Genomic DNA, 20,536 nt, shown 5'->3' with positions numbered 1-20,536 from the left:
ATCTATCCCCCCCCTCCCCCCATCAGCCCACGTAAAACACGAAGTTCGAGGCGGCTCAGAACCGCCGAGCAGCAGAAGGGCCGCTATCGGTACCGGCAAGGACGGAACGCGGCGCTCAGAGCGGCGCTCACCGCTCCCGCACGGCTCCGCAGCCGCATCCCAACCGCGACCGCCGCGCTGCCAGAGCCCCGCACGGCCGCTATGGGAGCCCCGCCCCGCTCCCGCGGCTCCCACCTGCCCCCACGGACGCGACCCGCTCCCCACTCACCGCCGAAGCTCCCGCCGCCTCTCGGCCCTCCCGCCGCCGCCGCCGCCTCCGCGCTCCGCTGGCGGCTGCCGGGCGCCGGACCGCGGGACGCCCTGACGGTCTCCGGCGCTGGGCAGAGGCGGCGGCCAGGCAGGAAATTTCGCTCCGCCGCCGCCGCCGCCGCCTCCCCTCACCGGAGCCGCCTGGCGGACGCCTCCCGCATCGCCTCCCGCTCCGCTCACCTGAGGGTGGGCGCTGACAGCCGGCACACGTGGCGACGGTGGGACGCGGGGAGCGGCTTTCTGCTGGGACAGGAGGGGGTTCGGCTCTGAGAGCTCTGAGACCCACACGGACTGCCCCGATCAGTGTGGGTGTTCATCCCCGGCAATGCCTAGGACCCAGCTCCAGCCTGGTCCTAAGCCCCTGAGATGTGGGGCTGGCCCTTCCCCTTGGCTGGGAACGCGGGGCCCTTCTAGCCCAAATTATGCTGTGTTGATTCCATCACGTGTACACGAGGGCTCAGGGCTGCCTTTGTTTCCCTCTTTGTTTCCCTCTTAATTCCCTGCCTGAAGGGACCCCAGCACCCGCTGTGCTCCAAACCCAGGACCCACAGACAGCCTCGTTACAGTGCTCCCACCATTAGCAGCAAGGCAGGGCAGGGGAACCCAGAATAGAAACATCAGGCTGGAAAGTAGGGCAGGGAGGAAGGGATTACCGAGGGGAGGGAGAGGATCAGAGCCCAACTTCACGCCTTGCCCTCTTTTGTCTTCAGTCCCGCAAACGCTTAGTCTGGGATACTGAGAAAAAAGAAATCTCTGCCCCAGGAGGGCCTTAAGTACACACAGCTATGAGGCACTGCTATGAGAGGTGGTGGTCCCCATCCCTGCAGGCACACAAGGTCAGGGGATGGGCTCTGAGCACTGATGGAGCTGTGGGTGTCCCTTTGCACTGCAGGGTGCGGGACCACGTGGCCTTTAGATGTCCCTTCCAACTCAGACATCTTGTGATTGCACGAACTTTCAAACACCCCATCTACATGCAGCACCTTTATTTCAGTTGTACTGAAGGATATCAGACTACTGGGGATTGTAGAAGACCATCAGAACAAAATACCGGTGCATCTATGAATATCCGTGTCTGCTGCACAACACTTAATGGTCTCATAACAACGTCCCTTTGGCACCACGTTGACTGGGAAGCAGCAATTCTAAGACCTTTCAGCAGGTCTATTTGCACAGCACCAGGAAGGTGCTGGTCTTAATGAAGCCTTTGGTAGATGGAGTGGTGCAAGTCAGCAGTTTCCTCGTGAGTGAACGTTTGCAAGAAATTGTGTATTAATTTGAATGACTGCTTTTATCCGAGCGCTCAAATGGATGGGATTATGACACGTGCTGGGTACAGTCGTGTTTTCTGATAGTGCAGAAATTAGAAATGCTGTTTTATTGTGGATCAGAAATTAATTAGTGGTGAGGAGGAGACGCGAAGCTCGAGTTGTACAAAAAAGAAACAAAGATAGTACATGTTGTAGTTATTAATGCATTACCTGGGGACAAGAGAGGCTGATTTTATCTTCAGTTGCTGTCCTTTGATAGGACAAGGGGGAATGGTTTTAAAGTGAGACAGGGGAGGTTTAGGTTGGATATGAGGAGGAAGTTTTTCACACAGGGTGGTGAGGCACTGGAACAGGTTGCCCAAGGAGGCTGTGGATGCCCCATCCCTGCAGGCTGGATGTGGCTCTGGGCAGCCTGGTCTGGTGATGAATGATGATGAAAAGGATGAAAAGTGAGGCTGTTATGGGGAAATTTAGCTGCACTGACACGGCTCCACTGCTTTAACATAAAATAAATGCAAGAAATTTGAAATGCTGCAGCAAAACAAAGGGAATAAGCAGTAGTGACTGTGTGCTCATCCCAACAGGGCTCCAGCAGCGGCTGTTCTTTGTCCGTCTTACAGCCCGCTGCTCCCCTGTCTTTTCCTCTCTCTTCATCACAAATCAACCACGTTCTCAGCACTGTCAGCTCTTTGGCAGTCAGTTCCTCCTTCCTCCCAGTGCGCTGTGAGACCTCCGGCAGCCTTCTGGCAGGACCCAGCACCCGCTGCTCACCAACAATTACAGCCACTTTGCTGCTCCCTGGTGCAAAGCAACCTCCTTGGTCCAAGCGAGAGAAACCTGATGGGAAGCAGGTGATATTTTAACATCAAACGTTTATTTCAAATATCCCAGCATGATGATTGATGAGCAGAGGGCTGGAGCAGCTCTCCTATGAGGAAAGGTTGAGGGAACTGGGCTTGTTTAGCTTGGAGAAGAGAAGGCTCCTGGGAGACTTCATTGTGGCCTGCCAGTACTTGAAGGGAGCGTATAAACAGGAGGGGGAATGGCTGTTTGTGAGGATGGATGGTGATAGGACAAGGGGGAATGGCTTTAAACTGAGACAGGGGAGGTTTAGGTTGGATATTAGGAGGAAGTTTTTCACCCAGAGGGTGGTGAGGCACTGGAACAGGTTGCCCAAGGAGGCTGTGGATGCCCCATCCCTGCAGGCATTCAAGGCCAGGCTGGATGTGGCTCTGGGCAGCCTGGGCTGCTGGTTGGTGACCCTGCACATAGCAGGGGGTTGGAACTGGATGAGCATTGTGGGCCTTTGCAACCCAGGCCATTCTATGATTCTTTCTATGATTCCTTCTGTAGTGAGCCTCACTGCAGTGAGGAAGACGTCTATTAATAAATAATTGGCATGGTGAACTTGGGAGCAGCACAATACACCTGAGTCTTCACCAACCCCCTGGAACTGGCGTTGTGAACGTGCTGGAGAAATGACAAAATCAGAGGCAGAACATCAAACAACAGATATGGGCATCATTTTTATAATGGGAAATATATCTCAGGTTAAAAACACAGAATAAAGTCTTTAAAGTGAGAGTCATTGGACAAAAGCGTGGCAATACAAAACATCACAGCAGCAGCTAATTTAATGACTTCAAAGACATTTGTCTCAGATTCTTACATTTGGAATCTAAATTTAAAGGTTTCAGGGGATGTCTTTAAGTATTTGAGACGACTTGTCTTTATAATTGTTACAGAAATTGCAGTAAATGAAAGCCTGCTCTGCCAGCTCTTCCCTCCATCTCCACCTCCAGGATTTGTTCTAAACATTACATGCTTTGAAGAAGCTTTAAGTCACATTTTATTAAATAGAAAAGAAAATTAAAAAAGAATAAAATTGAAAGGCAATATCTGCTTCACACAAGACCAGAAGGCTTTTTCCCTGCTCTTCAACAAGCTCTATCTGACCACCCAGCTTGGAGTGCTCAGTCATGAATGGCAGCAGCTATTCGATGTCTAAAGATGTTGTTTTAAAGATTAAAGTTTTGTAACAGTCATCTTCTAGGGCAATTATACCTTTTAGCCCTCAGGGTGAGAGAAAAATGAAAAATATCTGTATGCTTTCCAAGTTTTGTTTGTTTGTTTAACTTCTTACTTTACTGCAATGGACTGCACTGCACTGTTTTTTTTCCAAGGGTTTCAAGAAGCAAAACCAGCCCTGGGCCTGAGCACCTGGCAAGTCCCATGTGGGTACAGCAAGGGGGGATACTGCTGAACATCACTTCTGCTCCACTGAGATGAAGTGAGTTCAGCCATGAGGCCTTTGAATGTCTGGATAGCAAATATATGACAATGATATTTGGGAGCAGCACAGCTTGTGCCTGAGGATATCAGAGGAGACACCAGACAGCTCGCTCAGATGGTGAAACTGAAGGATGCTCTTTTACAGCAGGTGAACATTTTAAAACAGGATTTTTCCCAGCACATTTGTGTTGATACCAACATGGTGACTTTGGGATCTTCCTTCTTTTGTACACTATGAAAGTGGTGAGGTGCTGGAACAGCTGCCCAGAGAGGCTGTGGATGCTCCATCCCTGGAGGTGTTCAAGGCCAGGTTGGATGGGGCCCTGGGCAGCCTGGTCTAGTATTAGATATGGAGGTTGGCAGCCCTGTATGCACTGGGGGGGGGGTTGGAGCTTCATGATCCTTGAGGTCCCTTCCAACCCAAGCCATTCTGTGATTTATGATTCCTCCTTTTTCTCTGTCCAGGTGGAAGCCAACAGTCACTGCTCCTGGTGGCTGCTCCCAGCACGGCTGCTGCTTCGCAGGGTTGGGAGCAGCGCTTACTGATACCCAGAGCCAGAAGTCAATACCTGTCCATTGAAGAGATTTAGTCATTTCTGTGAAGAAATCCAATCAGCATTTGAAACGTGTTTGTTTTTTTCTTGCAGCAGTGTTGTAAAAAGGATCAGAGCAATAGAAGAAGGAAGTCGGAAGATGCAGGAGTACAAATCCACCACACAGCAGCGCTGGGAGCAGATACACAAAATGTTGTGATCATATCCAAGTTTCCCAAACAGCTGTTGCAATAATTTGGCAGTTCGGCTGAGCTTCCATTTCCATCTCCAGCTACAATAAAATTCATGATGCTTTACCTGATTTCCCTCAGCCAGCCCACAGGACATCAGCAGATTCCTATTTCCATCACCACTCAGAATGCTGGCTGCAAAGCTATCAGAAAAAAAAAAATCAATCAATCTCATTCTTAGTATTCTCTATTACACTTCCAGCAAGTTGTTTCAATTACCTTTTATCCAGCTTAGAAGAGGTAGAGATAATTAGTAATGCACAGCCTCCTTCTGCAGTGCTGTGCACACGTGGATGATTATTGACCCCCTTTTGGAGCCAAGAGCAGCTCAAGGACTTTGCCTTCTTAGCTCTCCTCTGCAACTAGACGTGGAAAATGGAAAATAAAAAGGATGTAAAGGGTATGTGAGATCTGCAAGGGTGCACTGAAACAGTGGGCTCCCAGGAAAACAGCACATACCTACAGGCCGACCATGATGCTATGTTAACTTACCTCCTGACATTTTTCTAAATGAAAGATTTTAACTAAACGTGGGATTTTGTGAACTGCCAGTAAACGTTGTTAAATGCTGCGGTCGCAGCAGAACAGATGATCTGCAGTGGCTCACCTTGAATTTTCCCTGGCTGCAGGGCGTGGGTGAGCACATCGCCTGCAAGCTGCTGCACTGTGTCTGCATGGCTGGGTTCTCCTTCCAGAGCACATGTGCAACACAGGAAGAGAAATCCATGCGAAGTGTCATAACCCACCATAGGAAAATGCCTTTGGACCAGCTGTGAGGCCATTCAGTGGTCAGCAGGGGCACAGGATATGGCCTGTCTGAGTCAGCAGCAGGCTGGAACATTCTGTTCACAAATAAAACTTTCATTATATATATCTGTATATATGTATATTTGCTTGTTTTGAAGCAGATCTAGTTGCCTAAAGCAAACTTGCACATTAATATGAGATAAATACATATTCCTCCTTTAAAAATACAAGGCTATGTGTAATTGTATTCCACATCTCTCTGCTGTCTGGGTCCCAGTGAGTTACTCTGATTTTTTTTTTTTTTTGACTGCTGTGTAAGGACTGCAGCATCACTAGCTGGAGCAGAGCTGGTAAATTACTGATAGAGACACATTTTATCACAGCTGGATGAAGCCCATCTCTTCTCTTTTCCCTGAAGCAGTGAGGTGTGCCATGTCAGACCGAATTTCCATGAGAGTGCCTGGAGCAAGGCATGGAAATGCTGCCATTGTAGGAGGAAACCTCCCTACGTAGAGCTGTAGTTTAATCTTTAGGATTTAGCAGGAGCATGGCATAGGAAAGTGATGATTTTGCTCTGGAAAGATTATGAAATGCATAAATGATTCTCAAAATACAGGAGATACAATGGTTTTTTATGTAGCTATGGGATGAAAAGACACAAGCAATCGTACCATCAACAGAGGATGGATTAACTTCAAGGTAACAAGGAAGAAAAGGGCAAATTATGGGCTCATTTACAGGGTGATTCTCCTGGCCACAGGAGAGTTTCAACAATTTGAGCCACAAAAACTTGAGCTGAGTCCCTGAAAACTGAGAATAATTGAATAAGATCTCTTAGAAAGGAACTACACATTATCCCCTGCAGCTTTCATGCTCAGCTTGATTATATTAGGTTCTCTCAAGTCTGCCAAAGGAGGTCCACTGAGCAGCTGCTGAAAAAGCGCTCCCTCAAATTCAGCACCAGGACAAATATTAATATTTCAATATATATCTTTTAAATGTATTTCATACTGGGTCAAGCAGCACAGCTGAACCATGGCAGAAACTTTTTACTCCCTGTGCTTCACCCAGTAAAGGGAGAAGCTCTCTGGGAGAGGATCACTGACTCCTCCCCAGCAGCACTGAACCAAAGGGTGGAGAAAATGGACTGACAGACCCATAGTGGTGATCATAAGGAAGTTTATCTGTCCTTCTGTGGTTAAAATTTAACTGAAGGTCTGGAAGGAAAATGGAAGGCAGGTCTCCTGTTCCTCATTTGTTTAGAAGGGCTGAAATCTTCCCTTGGCTCTCCAGTGCTTAAAGCATGCATGCAAGCAAAGTTTGACTCTCTATGAAGTATATGCAAGGTACACAAACAAAATGTATACGTTCATAAAAGCAATGACATCAAAAGTATCCTTTAAATCCCATATAAAATAAAAATATACATGAGACCGTATCATATAAAAGACCGGCAATACATCTCAGAAATAAAATGCATTGATTTCAAACTTGACTTCCACTGTAATGTTTCTCCTGCTGAATCGCCCAGGGCAGATTTCCTTCTGTATTGCCTCCTTTACACATTCACCAGCCCACTGAAATGAATCCCTCTTTAAGGTGTTTGTTTCCTCCCTGTAGAGCAGTTAGGCAACCGGCAAATAATGCATATTTCATGTCTGAGCTGAACAAGAGCTGAAGGCTGAAAGCCCCATTGGTAAAGTGCAATCAAAGATCATTACACATCTAAAGCAAGTGATGCTTAGAGAAATTGACTGGAACTTAACAGAGCCCAAACAAGCAAAGAAACAAAAAAAAAAAAAAAAGAGAGAGACAAAGAGGGAATAGGTATTGTGTAAAAATGCACAGAATTTAATAAAGATTTACAGCTTTCTCTTAGAAAAAAATAATTTTTTGATACTACATGGAAAATCCTTCACCCTGAAATGGCCCAGAGCAGCAGCCTGGTCCTGTCACAGCATCAAGAATATGAATTTAAGAGGTCCCAAAAGTGGAGTGCAGCTGTTAAGGAAGCTGGGAGTCAGCAGAGCAAAGGAACACTTATCCATCTTCACCGTCAGAAATCAGAATCTGTTGCTTGCTTCCAAAGGGATCGGGGTGTAGAGCTAGCACAAATTGTTTCCAGACTAAGTACCAACCTTCCAGAAGAAAACACAGGAATAGAATCACAGAGCCATTACAGTTGGAAAATATCTCTCAGATCCCCAAGCCCAACCCCAGGCCACCCCAGATCCACATCGCTGTGGTTCTGGAACACCTCCAGGATGGTGATCCCACCACTCCCTGGGCAGCCTGTGCCGGTGCAAGAATAATTTTTTCCTGATGCCCAAGCTGAACCTCCCTTGGTGCCACTCGAGGCCATGACCTCTCATCCTATCATTAGTTACCTGGGAGAAGAGAAATCCAGAAAACATGGTCAGGGAGCTCCGTTTGGGCTCCAGAATTGCTCAGGAGGGGAGCCGTGGGAATGCCCTCCTTGGGCACTAACAGTAAGTCACACCCTGGCAGCAGCAGCTCCCTCCCCTCCATGTCAGGGGTGTTTGGGTACAGCCATGGTAACGCCTCTTCTCCAGACCAAAGTTCAGTTATTTTACGTTTTTATGACTGCTGCTGCCTGCTTAAAGTTTACCAGGATGACTTTCAGCTAGCACACAGAGCAGGTTCCAGGGAGCAAAGGGAGGAACGACCGTATGCCCAACAGCACCTGAAGGGAAGGAAATCTGAGCCTGTGGAAAATCTTCCAGCCAAAATGCCAACCAGACAGAAAACACTGATGTATGGAGGTGCTTTTTTCACCAGCATTGCATCCTTTGTCATCATTTGTGCCGTTCTGGGAACCCAGGGGTGGATGAACAGCGAGGTCAGATTCTCTGGAGGGAACTCTACCACTACCGTCAGCCTCACGTATGGGCTCTTTCAACTGACCTGTGCTCAGGTCATCAACTCCGGGCTGCAGATCTCAGATAGCAATTTCCAAGGTAAGGAGTAGTTCATGGCAGTAGGTGCCAGCCTGAGTGGCACCAGGGATGCAGGAACAGCCCTTCTTCCTTCATCTACAGCTCTAAGACCTTCAGTGAGAACCTCAGGAGAAGTTTAAGTTGGGTATTAGGAAAAACTTCTCCAAAAGAACGTTGATGCACTGGTACAGCTGTCCAGGGAGTGGGGAAGGGTCCCTGTCTCTGAAGGGGGTTCCAGAACCACAGGGACGTGGCACTGAGGGATGGTGGGGGTGGGCTGGGCTTGGGTTGTGGGATCTGAGAGGTCTTTCCAACCCTAATAACCCCCCCATGGTTCCATTCAGGGACATGGTTTGTGTGCATGGAGCAGGTGGGGTGGGGTTGGACGTGGGGATCTTAGAGGCCTTTTCCAACCTTAATGAAATTATCTATGAAAATATCTACAAACTGTCTCAAGGATTTGAAATGGTATAAAATGCCAAGTCAGACTGCCAAGAAAGGCAGTCAAATGCTGAAGTGTTGCTATCAATGGCAACTTCTGATGATGTGTGGCCTTAGCCCATGCCTCCAAAGGAGGAAACAATACAGGATCAGGATTTGCATCGAACAGATTTTAATTTTCAGAAGCTTTCAGCGACAAACAGGAATGCAACACTCTATTAGCATTTCATTAAAGGCGTACAGAACTAATTTGGCTTCCTTTAAATTTCATTATGTTAAATTAATCGTTTGATTTAAAACGTTTTCCCTGCCTATGATCAAATTAGCATCATTTGTATACAGAAAGGTTCTGAAATCGCTGAAGGGAGAAGAGCAAAACACGTAAAGATAATTTAGACAGAGATGGTGTTTATGTATCTGGCAGTCCTGCACTTTAAGGAAAACACTTATTTCTTCTTTCAAGAGAACCCCATCCCATTTCTAAGTGATATTATTAAACCGAAGCATGTCGTATTTCAAAACCTATCCCTGCTCATGTCTTTTAAACACTCATCTGTGACGTATGCATTACAACATTAGCTTGTCATCTTTTATAAGGCCCTCACCAAAGGCACAGGTGACCACACCTTTTCCAGGTGGTTCTTTGTCTCCAAGGTTTTGGACTGAGGTTCTTAAATAGCACTTCAGCAAAAAGCTGTAGGCTGTTCATATTTTGTTGCTATGTAGCCCAGTTCATTATTATTATTATTATTATTATTATTTTGTGCATTTGCATTTCTCAGTATTTATCCTCGATGGTAAAATTAAGAGCAGAAGGTGAAAAATAATAAAAATGGTTGAATAGTTATGAAGAGAACAATTGAGAGACAAGGGAAGAGAGCTGCTACTTGGGAAAAAAATAAAGGTAAAAAATTAGGGGAAAAAAGAATAGGGCTTACCTAGCAAGACCTTGGAGAAAGTTATTACAGAAGTGTGAAAAACTTTAGTAATGAGAAAGAAAGTATGAGAAAAAGCAGAACAGCAACAAGAAGTGATGCATACCAAATGCAGCCACAGGCTGCATACTGATCTCAGTTCAGCACAACTACCACTATGCACAAGGAGCTCTGCTGACATTAACAGAAATATTCATAAAAGCCCAAGTTAGCTAAGTCTGGACTGGACTTTGCTGCTGCAAAGTACAAGGATTTGCACTGGTTTGAAGTCACAACGCTCACACAAACACATGTGAAAGAGCAGAGAAGGCAGTCAGAAGAAACACTGCTGTCTTTTGGGAGAGTAGGTCAAATAGCTTTGAAACTTGAAGAAAGGTTTCTGTTTTTTGGTGGGCTGTGAGATGCCCCACCACCAGGAGCAGCCAAACCCTCCCAGGCAGAGCACAGCTGATCTGAACATCCAGATGGTTCCCAGCTCTTTCCCACCTGAATTTAGTATGAAAATTACACCTGAGGCACCCAAATTAGCAATGTGACAGAGCTATACTGTGGATGTCAGTTCACATTGCAATGATTACGTTGTAATGAAAAAGCTGAGTGCAGCAGCATTCCTAACAAAGTATATACTGAGGTCAATGCCCAACAGCTATTAAATCACAAGTCATTCAGACTAGTTTTCTTCTGTCATATCAGAATAATCAAAGTAATTTTAGAAAAAAACAAATATGCATTTACAAAACTAGCTTCTATATGATTGTACCTGCCCACACCAGGTGGCTCAGGCACTACACCTTGCTCCATCCAGATATGTTATTTCTCATTTGAGTAGGGTGCTGCATGAAAGCAGGACTCTGCCCATGGGGAGCTGGGCAGGGCCAGCAGAGGATGCAGGCTGGCAGGAGTTTGGAGCGTGCTTTGCCTTTGCATGCAAAGCAATGAATGCAACCAAATCACAGGGCCTGGGCACTGCCAAGCATCCCATCAGTTCTTTGCGCTGTCCACATACGGTTAGTCATCACTGTAGTTTGTCTTCCTTCAGATTTAAATTTTTGGGCTCATCATTTAGGAAGTGTCATCGCAGTTCTCACATACACAGCGTTTATAGATGGATAAATCAAGTGAGCTTCAGGAGCTGCTCGTTGTTTTCAACAGCTGCTGAGAAGATGCTTCCTGAGTACTCTAAATATGGACATGCCTGCATCCCTCACTAGCTACATCAGGCATGTCTCCAAGACAAAATGAGCTCACTTAGAATTAATTCTTAGGTCCTACACTAGACATGATTGTCGTGCTTTGTATTAAGTAGGATTCTGTGCATTCTTAAAACAGGAGAAATACTTCACAGACCTGCATGCATACTGATTTTAAATTGAAAACATAGAATCATGGAATGGCCTGGGTTGAAAAGGAGCACAGTGCTCATCCAGTTCCAACCCCCTGCTATGTGCAGGGTCACCAACCAGCAGACCAGGCTGCCCAGAGCCACATCCAGCCTGGCCTTGAATGCCTGCAGGGATGGGGCATCCACAGCCTCCTTGGGCAACCTTTTCCTATAGGAACATAAGAAGTAGGCTGTCCCAAGATGGTAGGATTTCTCTCATTAAGCCTCTGCAAAGGCAGTATTAACACTTGGATACCATACCATCAAAAAGAAATTCAGAGCCTAAAGGTGAAAGTCAAACAAAGAAATACAGATTCTACAAGCATACAGTGCACGATGGATAAGCTTAACAAAACAACAAAACACCAGGGCTGCTTCAGAGGCCCTGGGGATGCTCAGAACCTGGCCAAACACAGATATTACCTAACAACTTCAATCCTTAGAGCCTCCATCAGCTGCTTTAAGGATTCGCCTCAGAAACAAACCAGCTTTTCATGCAACAGTGACAGCTGTGCTCGTTTCCAAGTCAGACCCACAGAGCAGTGAGCAAGGTGCAGAGGCACACCCAGAGCCCAGCAATCAGCAGCACTCCAGGAAGTCTCAGAAGTTCACTACGGCACAGAGGAATCGATTCATTTTCTACCTTTTAAAATACAGAACAAATGCTTGAATACTGCTGGCATTTGGATATTCACCAAAGTTCTCATCAGCTTCCAGGTCCTCGGTGGGACCCTGTGCCAAGTGGAAAGTTTGGGAAATTGAATCTGACCATATGAGAGTTACAGATGAGGAAAAGGAGGTATAAGGAAATATGAAATACTTGGTGGAGGCACAGCCCTCTGCTTTCGTTCTGCACTCAGGCTGTTCTACCCTCACACAGGGGGTATTTCTGTTACATTCAAGCAGACCAGCTACTGAAGAGTCCTCTAGTTTGCACAGCCTGTCTTGTTTGGAAAAATGTCTGCTGAGAAGAAAGGTGCATTTTATTTCAAACCTTCTTCAGCTCTGTGCTGCTGCAGGAATGCTTGCAACAGGTGGAGTCTGGCAGAAGTACATCCCCTGCGTGGTGGCTTGCCATTAGGACAAAAGGAGTGCAATGAGGGGGTGCAGCCGTCAGCTCTGGAAATGTTCCCAGGGATAAAATTAAGGGAGGCTGCCAGAGGGAAATCATGCACAGCTGTCTGCTTCAGGCCCAAGCGTGTTTCTTGTGGTAGGCAACAGCATTAAGGCTGCTTCAGCACCAGCACAGCTGTGCTGCGCTCACCTCCATTTCCTTGAGCAATGCCTCCTGAATGCCTGTCTTTCCCTTTCTTCTAGCAGAACTGCTTAAATCTGCATCTCATTTCCATAACGCATCCTTACCTGCCATTTGTTCAAACCAAAATTAACTTCTACTAAAAATAAAACATTAAATGAGATGAAAGCTCTCCTTTTAATTTATTTCCAGCAGCTCTTCTTTTCGCTCTGAATGTTTATTTTCTTTTTATGGCTGTTTATTACGGTTTTGTTCTTTTTACTGCTATGATTCCCCCAATCCACATGCTAGCTGAACACTGCAGTAAGGGCTTTGCATGAAGAGCAGCACAGAGGGGAAGTTTCCCTGCAGATGGCCGTCTATCACAACGCCTTTTTGAGCAGAGCATGACAACGCTGATGTCAGATCTGTTATATGTTCAGGCAGCCTCAGGCACATTACAGTTGCCTTCTCAAGCTTTAAATTGAAAGGAGGATACTTATTTCAGTGTAGCTCTGCTGCAGTGACACTTTGAGTATGCTGGTTATCTGCATAGGTATCAAATAACTGGAAGGATGTAGGTAAAACAGTAAAACTGATTACAGTCCTGAAGAGACTGATTGCATGTACCAAGTGCATTGGGCCAGCCATGCACACAGCTACAGAAACAGCAACAACCTGCACAGGATGGATGCCCTATGCAGCAAGCTGGTGCATAGGGCAGAGGTGCTAACCGTGAGCTTCCTTGCCTGTGGGTTTGGAGAGCCCTGAGGTGCACTCATCCTCCCAGATAACAAAAAGCAGGAGCTGCTCCTTTCCTTCCAAAGAGGGCAGAAGACACTTTCCCCAGCCTTACTTCTTCCTGTGGGATGATGCAAGAGGTAGATAGTAGATTAACAGGATATGAGCACCAGCTCAATGCTCAGCCCTGTCTCATCCATCTGTGCATGGCTGCACTTGGGCACGTTTGTCCTACAAGCTCATCTGGCTAGCTGGACTTTTAGGAACTGTTTCCCTGGTCACATTTACTCCACACGAGAGGACTGCTGCTGCACTGAAAGGAAATAATCTGCAGTGGAAACTGAGTTTTAAGTCATCAGACTTAAAAATGTTTGCAAAGCCAGCAGGGATGGGATGATGGGCAGCAGCAGTGAGCTTCCTGGCAAGCTTAGCATAGAATTTCTGCCTGGCCTTGTCGAGATGAAACATTCTCAGAAACATTAAGGAAGAGAAGCTTGCTACCTAACCCACAGGTTTCTGTGCCAGTTGGATTAGTAGGCATGCACTTTTTTCAGGCTAAGATACTTCCATCCCATTGCAGATTTGGGCTTATACGCTGCAGCCAAACCTACTGCTCCTACTGGTGCACCTCTACAGCTCAACCAAAACTCTGGTTATTAGCTTTTAATTACAATTAGCTAGGTGTCAGTAACCCTTGACCTGCTGAGTGCATTTAAACACCCTGGGCACCTTCTCTCTCCCAGTTGCAGATGCTCTGAGCAGCAGTGGAACAAAAAGCATCAACACAGCCATCATCGTGCTTCTGGTTCTCATCTTGCTGAGCTCCCTCCTGAGCTCTGGCTTTACGTGCACCAACACTGTGAGCAACCCCTACCAGACCTTCCTGGGACCCATCGGAGTCTACACCTGGAATGCCATAAGTGGTGAGTAATGTGTCCATGTTGTGCCCACCATACAGATAACTCTATATTCTCATTAAGAAATATTTATAAAATGAAGCAATTGAAAATACGTTCATAGGGTTGAGTTGGAAGGGACCTCTAAAGGCCATCTGGTCCAACTTCCCTGCACTGAACAGGGACACCCACAGCTCCATGAGGTGCTCAGAGCCCCATCCAGCCTGACCTCAGGTGTCTGCAGGTCAGGGCACAACCAACTCTCTGAGAAACCTGTGCCAGCTGTTCAGCTGGCTTTATTTTGAACCATATCTGCTAGAATATCCGAAAATTAGCTTAATTACTGGTCAAGCAACAGCATCAGTCTGTAGGAGGCTGGATTTTCTGGCAGCAAAGTGGAAGAGCCCCAACAGGTGCAGAATCACTTCATGCATGGCACACGCCAAAGAGAACAGAATAAGCTAACAAATCATAGAATCATAGAATGGCCTGGGTTGAAAAGGATCGTGATGATCATTTAGTTCCAACCCCCTGCTATGTGCAGGGTCGCCAACCAGCAGCCCAGGCTGCCCAGAGCCACATCCAGCCTGGCCTTGAATGCCTGCAGGGATGGGGCATCCACAGCCTCCCTGGGCAACCTGTTCCAGTGCCTCACCACCCTCTGGGTGAATGCAGAATTAAAGCTGAACTGAGAAGTGTCCCTGCTGGATGTGACTACAGAGCAATTTGTAACCCCTTCTAGATTCTGTGCCACTATTTCATGCTATTTATAGCATAACATTTCCTGGGTTACCTGTGAAATAGTCCTCTAAGGTCTCATCAATAGGATGGGCTGCAGCTTTGTTTCTCAAACATATGTTGAACCAAATACATCTAAAACAGCACTAACATCAAAGGGAAGATGGACAGAAGGCCTGAGTCATGGTAAAATGCGTTTCATTGTCTTGAAAAGCACTTGTGGAGACCAAAATATGCTTCAACTCTCCCTAAACAGAAAAAAAAAATAATGGTGGAGATGCTGAGTTTCAGAGCCACGAACTCTGCTAAACAGCTCCCAGGGGCACAGCCCCCATCCCCTTGCAGCTGGCTCCTAACACACCTTGCTGTAGTTGCAAACTATAAGATTTGACCCAAAATGGAAGAATTATGGGATTGCCAAACTAAGTGTTAATGAGAAAATAACCCCCACACGTTGGCTGAGGATCGCAGTTACTTTTTACAGCCCTGTAAGAGCTGTGACCTGGAAGCTGATTTTGCCACTGGCATATTTTGATGAAAAAAATCACGCATCGTTTCATGTGTATCTTGAAGGCTCTTAATCTTTCTACCAGATGGTCTGAAATCCCCGTGTCCTCCCTGCTAAATCCCGACCCAATGTCAGCAGGAGCACTGGTAACACAGTGGGAAGGGTGGGAATACTTTCACCAATGGCCATTTGTTGTATCTCTGCTAGCACTGTGAGGGCAAAGAAATAAAAGCAGTATTTGGTTAAATATAAAGTGGCAGAACTTGCCGTACGTTAAGGAGGCTGTGGGAAATAGATACAGATCCGATCAGAGATTTTGGCTCATCACGGAGGCATTAAAAAGGCTGGGTAGGAAAGAACCCCAGGCTGCTAAGCCCAAGCTATCTCACAGAGCTCTGCCAACTCTGAGCCCGTAGCAGGTTGCTCGTGGTCTCATCCACTTGTTGTACCACGTATCCCATGAATTTGGGGTCGTATCAAGTAGGCCACCTGCGAGTCACCTGGGGAGTGAATATATTATATGCATCAGCACTAAATTCAGTGAAAAAAATAACATTACATGACCTTAGCTGAGGATAGCCAGCATGAATCCATTAATTTTAGCAGAAGAGAGTTACCAATAGCGCTGGGTACTGACAACCTCAGGTTTTACCAACAGAAAATACTGGGTCATATTTGTTCTACAGGCATCCACACTAACTTAGGAAGACTATTTCTAAGAAGCAACTTAAAGAGCTACTCAGTACAAGTATTTCTAACATAATGCTACAGATCCACCTCTAAAAGTCACGCTTTTATTTATTTTCCAGGAATCCTCACACTTTTGGTCATGATACTTTTTCCTGTGAATGTGGAAGGCAATGACATGTCTGTGGAGCTGGCCATCAAATGTATTTCTCTGTCCCTGCCACACAGTGGATCTGAACACAGATACGAGTACTCCTATTGGATCCTGCTGCTCAGCATCATTTTCAACATTGTTACTATTATCATCATCTATTTCTACGACCATGCAAGATATTCTAAGAAGAAAGAACAGGAAAGGCCGATTGAAAACGCATCAAAAGATGTCATCCTGTTTTAAGGACATCACCAAAAAGAGGGTCTAAAATAAAATGACTGTTTAACGTGGACAATCCCGACTGATGTTTTGTGTTCAGACTGAAGTTACGTGCATAGCTCAATTAACACAATAGCCTGTTGCTTCTTCAAAGCACATTGATTTTACTTTTCTGATGAAAGATGTTGGGTAACATCTATCAGCTTCCATTGGAAATATGCTGCCTGAGCACCTCTGAGCAGAAGCACTCAACACCAGCACCTGCCTGCAGGATGAACTACTGCTGGTAGCCAGAGGGATCAGCAGAAACCCTCCCCTAAAAGGAAAGGGGCACCAAGAGCCACCAGCCCCACACGCCCAAGAGGCTGTTAAAGCCATTGCCCAGGCTTGGAAAGACGTGATACAAAGGACTACTGCAAAGTACAAAGGGCCAGCTCACCCCTTCATACCCCACAGATGCCTTTCTGAGTGCCCCACAAAGCTCCCACCTCCTGGAGCTGCTGTAACACAGAGCAGGGCTGCCATGGCTGCGTGTTACTGTGAACGCATCGCTGCCTATTGGGTGCAGAGGATGGGAAGATTGAAGGCATTGCGTCGATCGTGTGTGCAGTCTGGGATCCAAGGGCTGGGACAGTACTAAACCATGCAGAACAGCCAGCACCTTCCTCTCCTCCTCTCCTACCTCTGCAGCTACAAGGACAATGTTTTATTGCACGATTTTCCTTTGCAATAGGACTGTCACAGCCATGCTTGGCATCTGCCCTATGATGCAAGAGATGCTCACAGGTGAAGTAAAGCATCTCTAGGAGGGGATGCAACGCAAGAGGTGACTTCTCACTATTTATGTCACAAAAAATAAAGCTTCAGGATTAAAGCATTATGCTTTTCGCAGCTTTGCTCTTTCAAAGCAACCAACAAGGAAAGTTTTAAGCATTTATCCAAAAGCATTATGAGGACAGAGCAAAGAAACACAAAACAGGGTTTGTAGGACCTGGGGAACGGGATAGCTCAGTGCCATGAGAGCTGTTATCTGCTCTCTCTGACAAGAACCATGCTTAGAACGACTTTCCCTGCTGTAAACATTTCAGTTCGAGTATCAGATGTTTTGCACCCACGAGCTAAGCTGGCAGCAAGTCAAACATTTGCCAGTTTTGCTTTGGCTGCAAAATTTTTCACACGGTTTCAGCGTGCATCTGTCAGTGTTGCACCACGCCAGCACCCATCAGGCAGCGCACTTACGCTGCCATCAGGCACTTGCTTGGAGAGAAATGAAGTCGGTGGAGCAGAGCAATGTCAGAGGTGGCTCCTGCTGGGAAAAGGAGCGGCTCGGCATCGCTTCGGGGCTCCTGTTGTGCAGAGCTGCTGCCTGCAGGGTGTTGGGGGCGTGGGAAGGAATGCTGCTGTCTGCAAGGAGTCAGGTGGTTCAGGTATCCGTTTCCTGAAGAAAAGCTCAATAAGAGGAGATGGTGCAGGGGCTGACACTGCACTGCTACAGAGGAAGGAAAAAGAGAATGCAACACAAACCGCCCTTGTGTTTTGCTTTTAGGATATAGGAATGAGTCTGGCTCTCGCCAGCCAGCCAGAATTGAAATGAATGGAGCCGTTCAGTACATTCCTTCTCCAAACAAGAGCAGATTTTGGCAGTTACCCTTAGGTAAAGAAGCAAAGGGCACGCACTGTCGGCACCAAGCTCCCACCTTATCTAAACAGAGTAGCTTTACCCATTCATCACTTGCCAGCAGTGGAGGTGCAGTGCCGGGCCAAGGGAAAGAACAAGGCAAATCCTGGCCCTGCAGCCAGGGTAGTTTGATAGCAGGTGATTGCCACAGCAGCTCTGTTTCCTACTTCCCCCAAATCTAGTTTAGACCTATGCTTCACTCAAAGTTTCGCCCTACGGAGAAGTTCTGCTGCAGAGCTGCCAAAAAGCAGCAGCTTTTTTCTTGGAAAACACACAAGGTGCTCAACACGCAGTAAATTACCAATGACCTTAACAATTAGCAGCCACGGAAAAGACTTCATAACGCACAGAGGAACGCCTGGTGCCGGCACCTCCTTGTGACAGCACGGTCAGAGCCCTCAGCAGCAGAAAGCAGAGCACAGCAGCTCTGTTCAGTGCTGCTATCAGCTGCAGTGCCGCCGATAAAACCAATTCCTGTCCCCCAGGAGCAGTTCTGCTAAAGAGCCATCCGGCTTGTGCTATTTAAAAGCATGGGGGAACCGCCACAATTAACCACCGCCATTCTAAATCAAGAGCCAAACCACCCGTGAGGTAGCGCCTTTTATTACGGAAGCATCAGAATTAAAAGTCAGTATCGCCCTTCTGGCCGTATGGGGCAGGGCTCCAAACCAGCATGGGGTGAGGTGGCAGCGCATCCCCCGGATGTCAGATCTGGTGACACCGATGGGGATAAATGCACAACCACAGCTTTTTCTGCAGGTGTCTCCTCTGCAAATGAGACCCATGAAATCTATTTGAGTATAAAGGCAGCTTGAGGAATTTTTGTGTTAAAACGTACAGGATAGCATGAAAGAGTGCCCTCGCAGGCACACAGGTCATGTGTGGATCCCAGCTGCAGCCAGTACCAACTGGGGTAGATGGCATCCACAGGGGAGCTCTGCTGCAGGGAACTCCAAGAGAGAAATACCCACTTGGAGAGATGCACTGCAAGCACTCAAATCTTCCCTCCGGTCCAAATAGAAGCGTCCTTTTTCTGGATGCTCTTGAACAAAAGTGGTTCAGAACCCACTTTTTTCGAGGTGATGGGATCTGCGTGGTGGCAGACACTCCTATGAGTAACACTGATGCTCCTCAGGGAATTGGGCTATGGGCAGTGAAGTGCTGCTGGAGAACACATTATGACGCTTGCAGCCAAGCCTTGTTGAAGCAGGGCTCACTGAACCCTCCCATATTTTTGCTTTTAAAGGAAACATCACCCCTTTGGACTCCTAAAATTTGTGTCAGCTGACACATTGTGTTTACACTCAATTAAACCCCTATCCCCAGATTTGGTATTATTAGCATATCAGTCACTGACTTATAGGAGGGTGACCCATCACCTGCACCACGACTCATTCCTGCCCACAGACACACGCCCCAGACACCAGCAGTGGGACGTTCCCATGATACACACACACCTAAGACCCACTGAGACAAAGTGCCACGCAGCAAATCTCAGCAAGCACAAAGTTCTTCTTTTGGAGAAGCTGGGCTTCCCTCTGAGCCTCTCAGACCTTTGGAGGGGGCTCCTCTCAGCCCCTTCCCCGCTGTGCGCCTCAGAAGCCATAAGAGGGCAGCAGTCCCCTTCCCAGCTTCAAATATCGCCTTTTTTCCCTCCTCTTCAGTAGAAGAAAATAGAAAACCTTCTAACAGCATCGTCCTTACATATACATTTTTTCCACCCGCTCTGCTAAGACACAGATAACAACAGATATGTTGATCCTAGGTGCTCTACTGAGCCCTCCCCACATCTGTGGATGCTCTGGAAATGAGCACAGCAGTGCATGGGCTAAAGGCTCGCTTATCCAGGACTGATGGAAAAGGCTGAAACAGAAAATACAGTTTTATACAGCCTCAATCTTCAAAGTAAGGGTAAAAGTTTGATCTTCCATTGCTTGTATCCCAGTGCTCATCAGTCTGACAGGACTCTTTAGGCAGAGAGTTCGCCATTCCAAGTAGGGAAACCAGGGATGGGATATGGCAGGACAGGGCAATATATCAACATGCTGGTGCTCAGTCTGTCTAGAGCCTCCAGGTAACTGTCAGTGCTAATAAAGCACTCAAAGATGGATAATATCCTAATTACAAGAACTTCTAAAGGAAGTCACTAGTTATAACAAAAATACAGCTTAATTTCCTAATGAGTCTGGAGCTCAGTGTACACATTGCTGTCTCCTGCCCACAATCCAGTTAGGTGCAGAGTTTCTGCCCTTCTTAGTGAGCGAAGTCTCCATTTATGAAGTGCCTCGATGAAGGGACAGAGCATTGATGCTGTCTCCCATAAATCCCCATAGGTAAGCGTGGGAAGAGTGGTACAGGTGAGTGGGCAGCAATGGGGATGGAGACCTGGCTGCATGGCAGAGCTCAGAAGGTTCTCTAATGGCCCCATCCACCACCACATCACCGCCAGAGCTCTGAGTTGCACCTTCTAGAGCCACAGATCACTTCTTCGAGGCTTTTCCCAAACCTGAACACAACTTTTACTCTTTCTGACGGAGAAGGCTGTTAAAGCCCCACGACTGAGG

General features: G+C 46.9%; 2 protein-coding genes across 6 annotated transcripts in view; one reads left to right on the top strand and one right to left on the bottom strand.

Annotated features, from left to right (window-relative positions):
- Positions 1-411, bottom strand: part of PTPRE (protein tyrosine phosphatase receptor type E) — a 77,819-nt gene extending 77,408 nt beyond the window's left edge. For 2 of the 5 annotated variants that reach the window (XM_031597307.2, XM_090145655.1), the window contains exon 1: positions 94-113. The gene's annotated coding sequence lies outside the window, so the exon portion shown is untranslated. The other 3 variants (XM_090145657.1, XM_090145659.1, XM_090145658.1) reach the window with 3 other exon arrangements.
- Positions 412-8,152: 7,741 nt separating this feature from the next.
- Positions 8,153-16,362, top strand: CLRN3 (clarin 3). Its single transcript, XM_031597255.2, has 3 exons — positions 8,153-8,381; positions 13,836-14,015; positions 16,044-16,362. Exons 1-3 carry the CDS (start codon positions 8,153-8,155, stop codon positions 16,316-16,318), a joined length of 684 nt encoding a protein of 227 aa, XP_031453115.1. The 3' UTR covers positions 16,319-16,362.
- The last annotated feature ends 4,174 nt before the right edge of the window (positions 16,363-20,536 follow it).

Source organism: Phasianus colchicus, chromosome 8 (assembly GCF_987193195.1).
Source record: "Phasianus colchicus chromosome 8, bPhaCol1.hap1.1, whole genome shotgun sequence".
Classification (NCBI taxonomy): Eukaryota; Metazoa; Chordata; class Aves; order Galliformes; family Phasianidae; genus Phasianus; species Phasianus colchicus.
The sequence above is the reverse complement of the archived record's forward strand: the minus strand, read 5'-3'. Positions and strand labels throughout refer to the sequence as shown.

Bases quoted from the DNA above. Each gene is read 5' to 3' on its own strand.
- CLRN3 (XM_031597255.2), top strand. From the start codon at position 8,153: ATGCCAACCAGACAGAAAACACTGATGTATGGAGGTGCTTTTTTCACC. The intron at 8,382-13,835 runs GTAAGGAGTAGT...TCTCTCTCCCAG, and splicing joins CTCAGATAGCAATTTCCAAG to TTGCAGATGCTCTGAGCAGC. The intron at 14,016-16,043 runs GTGAGTAATGTG...TTTATTTTCCAG, and splicing joins CACCTGGAATGCCATAAGTG to GAATCCTCACACTTTTGGTC.